This window comes from Hevea brasiliensis, chromosome 14, assembly GCF_030052815.1.
Source record: "Hevea brasiliensis isolate MT/VB/25A 57/8 chromosome 14, ASM3005281v1, whole genome shotgun sequence".
Classification (NCBI taxonomy): domain Eukaryota; kingdom Viridiplantae; phylum Streptophyta; class Magnoliopsida; order Malpighiales; family Euphorbiaceae; genus Hevea; species Hevea brasiliensis.
Genome location: NC_079506.1, coordinates 11,816,825 through 11,821,564, shown reverse-complemented (window position 1 = coordinate 11,821,564; position 4,740 = coordinate 11,816,825). Strand labels below are relative to the sequence as shown.

The 4,740-nt window shown below is 33.1% G+C and overlaps 1 protein-coding gene across 1 annotated transcript; it reads right to left on the bottom strand.

The window, feature by feature from the left end:
* Nucleotides 1-1,794: 1,794 nt before the first annotated feature.
* LOC131172741 (disease resistance protein RUN1-like) lies at nt 1,795-2,993 on the bottom strand. The gene is made up of 2 exons (XM_058134260.1): nt 2,900-2,993; nt 1,795-2,303 (listed from the first exon to the last, which is right to left on the bottom strand). Exons 1-2 carry the CDS (start codon nt 2,991-2,993, stop codon nt 1,795-1,797), a joined length of 603 nt encoding a protein of 200 aa, XP_057990243.1.
* Nucleotides 2,994-4,740: the final 1,747 nt, after the last annotated feature.

Sequence of the window (4,740 nt, the reverse complement as noted above, 5' to 3'; positions counted from 1 at the left end):
AACAGGTGCGCTTCAAAAACATCCTCCATTACTTTCTTATTCAATTTGACGCAATTACTAAAATCAAGAACTTTGCAATCTTCAGATTCACTTTTATGTGCTTCTTCATTTTCATGTTCACTTCTATCTGCTTCTTTATTTTCATCATCATGTTCTAAGAAATTGAAAGAAATTGATGCAGATTCCAGAGAGTGGCAATCAATTGCATTTAATAATTCTAAGCATGATGGAAGCCCTGGTAAACTTTTAAGTCTCTTGCAACCTTCTAAATCAAGCTTTTTCAACTTCGAAAGTTGTTTGATGCTTTCAGGAAGACTTGCTAAATTTGAGCAATTCCGGATAAATAATTTTTCAAGACATTTCAACTCGCCTATGCTGCTTGGAATAGTCACGAGTCTTGAACATTTAGCTAGATGAAGTTCTTCAAGACGTTTCAAATTGCCAATGCTGCTTGGAAGACTCGCGAGTGCTGTACACTGATCCAAGGACAATATGACAAGTTGAGACAGATGCTTAATTGATGAGGGCAGTTGTTCTATTCGATTCTGTCTAATTTTAGAATCCTTATATTACACGGAATCTCTGGACAATCTTTGATTTTGCAGCAATCACTTAGATGAAGTTCAAGAAGCTTGCTCGATTTTGAAGAGAGGGAATTTCAACCAAACTCAAACATTCTTTCAAATATAAAAACTCGAGATTTGGGGCAATACTAGACAAGTTCGAATCTCGATCAGCGATGAGAGCGGTGATGTCCATTAATTTCAAATTTCCAAGAGGCTGTAATTAAATAGAAAAATATCAATAAATTAGAAGATACAAATTAACTTCTATAAAATGTATCTAAAATTTATAAACTGTACCTTATCTCCTCCATTCCACAGTTGTATGAGTTTGCTCCCGCGCATACGAAGTTCTACAAGATTACTTAGATTTTGAAGAGAGGGAATTTCAACCAAACTCTTACAGTAATTTAAATATAAAAACTCGAGATTTGGGGCAATACTTGACAAGTCCGGAATCCGGATCAGGTTACGAGAGTAGCTAAGGTCCATTAATTTCAAATTTTCAAGAGGCTGTAATTAAATAGAAAAATATCAATAAATTAGAAGATACAAATTAACTTTATAAAATATAGCTAAAATATATAAATTGTACCTTATCTCCTCCATTCCACAGTTGTATGAGTTTTCTAGAAGTCATGTGAAGTTCTACAAGATTCTTTGGCCAAAAATTTAACGGCAAAGATTCCAGAGGATAATAATCCCAGCAAAGACATCTTAGTGCTTGTGCACAAAATTCAAAGTTCTTAGGAAGGAGCACTCGGGTCCACAGTGCACATACTTCGATGAATCTAAGATTGCACATCTTCGCAAAGGCTGTGGCACTTAGCTTCAAAGGCTTCCCAATATCTCTCCCATCCCAACGAAACGATATGGCCTCAACATTTTCAGTTCCCTAGTAAAATAACAGCAAAAAGGATTATTGATTAATACTTAATTCGTCACGAGATCTACAATTCTTACAAAATTCAAATATGATAATGAAAAAAGCTTCATTGATTAATTTGGTCCTCGACTGGCCCTCGTTGTCAATGCATGACTAATATCTTCATAATTCCACAACTCTGCGTCCTCCGTGTGTTTGCATTCCTTAATAACAATATCCTTGCCCATTTGCTCTAGCAAGTCATGCATATGAATCTCATTGAGTGACGAAACAGTTATGAGAGATTTTTTAAGTAAGCGAGGTATTCCACTTTTTGGAAAGAAACCAAATGCTTCTAATATTCTCTCAATCTTTATTTTGCCCTTTGAAGAAACATGCAATATCAAGAAATATGTCCTTGTCCTTATCCCCTAGCCCATCATAACTTGTTTTCAAAACAGCTTGAATTTTCTCAAGAGGTTCAACTTTCAATTTTTCCAATTCACTTTCCCATTCTTCAATGTGCATATTAAATAAATGAGATCCCAAAACTTTAAGAGCTAATGGATTGCCTCCAGCATAGTTTTTTGCCTTGTTTGATAGCTCCTTATATTCTTCCTTGGAAAGATTTTGCTCGAAGGCATGCAAGCTAAAGAGTTCCAGACCTTGAGAATCACTTAACTTCTCAACCTCATATCTGTCTTCCTCTGATAAACCAAGTGAATCTCTACTAGTTATGATGATTCTACTTCCCTCACCATACAAATCACAATCTCCTGCTAAATCTTTTAAATGGTTTCGATCCTCTACATCATCAAAAACAATCAATACCTTCTTACTCTTAAGCCTTCTCCTAGTAGAATCATTCAAACTGTCTACATGTTTGTCCCTTAATAATTGTTGAATGATTTTTACTCAGACCGAATTTGATGATTGCTTTGTCATTGTTTCCTAACATTTTCAACGAAACAATGACCATCAAATTTATTCTTGTTTCGATGAAATACTTCTTGTGCAATAGTTGTTTTACCAATGCCTCCCATCCCCAAATTCCTACAATCGCTTCTCATTTAACAACCGTTCCACTTCTTCCACACGCAGCTTTAATTCCAATCAAGTTGCGATCATAAGAATCATCACCTTTAGACATATCACTAAATTTTTCAGAACATCATTGACAATTCCTCAACCAATTTGGCCTCATATCTAGTCACATGTGAACAACAAACACTAGTAAGTAATGATAGAATCACAGTGATAGACCCACATCTCTAACTAAATAGTAATATATAATTAATATGCTTTGATTTTAGGATAAGGTAACAAATATCCATTTTCATATTAGTGCTATCTATATTTCGATTAGTGCTCAGTATTAAGATTAATGTAATCGTATTAAAAGTTTCTATATTTTGATTCTATTTCCTTAAATTCAAACTTAGAAAAACTGCAGAAAGAGTAATTAACTTACTTGATTTTCTCGTGAATCCCATCCACGATAAGTTGCTTACTTCCATCAAAGCACGCTCAGGTTGTCCACCTTTTGTGAATCGCTTTTTCCCCATGCATAGCAATAGCAAATGCCTTCCGAAATTCCTGAAAGCTTTTGAACGTCGCTTGGATCTACTTTGTAAAAACCGGTAGAACTATTTGTGCTGATTCTTCCTTGCATTTAAGTATCTCAACAAGCTCATCCAAACACCATGGAGAATCTGCATAATTTTCAGAGAAAATGACTATTGAGACACTTGATTCCCAGATTATTTTCAAGAGCTCTGGTGAGATCTCTTCTCCTTTATGGAGCTCTTCATCCGTAAAAGTCTTGATTTGTTTGTCCTTCAAGGCTCTAGAGAGATGGGAGAGAATACCATAACGCGTATCGTCGCCTCTAAAACTAATAAAAACATCCCATTTCTTCCCCTGATTGGGAGGAGTGGAAGTAGTAGAAGCAATGATCAGTGATATCATAATGATCTTGTGCATCTGAGTTTGGAGAAGGTAGAGAAAGCAAAATACAAGAGATGAATATTTGGGTAAACTAGTCTGATGCAAGAAATTTATAAACAAATGAAGAGCTTTTAGTCAACATCAGATTTGCCTTCCAGGAAGGATCGTATAGCTCCATTTGGTCCACACAATTAAATGCAAAACAGTAGAGTGGGTCTAATAATTGATTGGGATTCAATTCTAAACTTTGCGTGTGGGATTGAAGCATTGCAGCTTTCACAAAAGCTTTTCCTTTACTTTCAGCTCTTCTGTGATAATATTTTATATTATTTAATTATAATATTAAATTAATAATATATATTTATATTATATATATATAAAATATGTATTCCAGCTTTTTTCATCTTTGCTACGCGTGCAAATACTGCCAATCCTGCCCACCCCTCCATGTTTCCTCACTCGCAAGCTTCACCATACGATTAATTATATGGTTAAAAATTATGAGTGGCAGGCAACTAAAAAGCTCGTGGGGTCTCTGCCTAGAAACTAGCAAAAGCTTTGAGGCCCTTTATTTCCCTTTCTTCCTTCTTGAAAAACTTGGGGCCTGTTGTGTTGTTAGTGAAAGGAAAGGGAGAGGAAAATGGTTGTGGAAGATGAAAAGCAATTACCTTATTTTGTTGGAAGGAAAAATTAAAAAGGAAAAAAAAAATCTCCAATTATTCTGTTTTGTTAGAAGCTGAAAGGGAAAGAACTCTAAAAATTTAGAATTTTGTTTTTTATATAAATTGAATGGTAAAGATAAGAAAATAAAGTTAATTTTTTCGTTTTTCTTCTATATCTCTTTTTTTTTTCTTTAATAATTATTTTTAATATAATTTATTTGTTTAATAAAAATATAATAGTAAAAAAGTGTACATCTTTTATATTACACCAATTGTATCTTGATTTTTATATTAAAAAGGTGTTATATCTTGATGTTAAAATATAAATTATAATTTCTTATCCAATAATAATAATAATCATAAATGCATGCTTTATCCGAGTTTTCATGAATAATTTAATTTTAAAATTATAATTAGAATTAAAATAATAATAAAATTTTAATTTGAATATTTTTTTTAATATCAATATATTCTGAATTAAACTTCAATAGTAAAATTACAGTCAGACAAAAAAAAAAAAAGTAAAATCACAGAGTTTTTAAAATACAATTTTTTTTTCTCTCTACAATGCCGTGCATATAAATAATTAAAATATAAAGCATTACATGTGAAATTGCAGGGAAATTGCTGATGAAGTAGAAGCTGGCCATGAGAAGATCAGTGGAAGGCATTTTGTCGGCAATTTCTAATGAACAATCAAAGA

Excerpts from the sequence above, each read along its gene's own strand:
- LOC131172741 (XM_058134260.1), bottom strand. The coding sequence starts at position 2,993 with ATGGGGAAAAAGCGATTCACAAAAGGTGGACAACCTGAGCGTGCTTTG. Across the intron at positions 2,304-2,899 it reads GGGATTCACGAGAAAATCAA|ACAGTTTGAATGATTCTACT; the intron begins GTAAGTTAATTA and ends ACAAACATGTAG.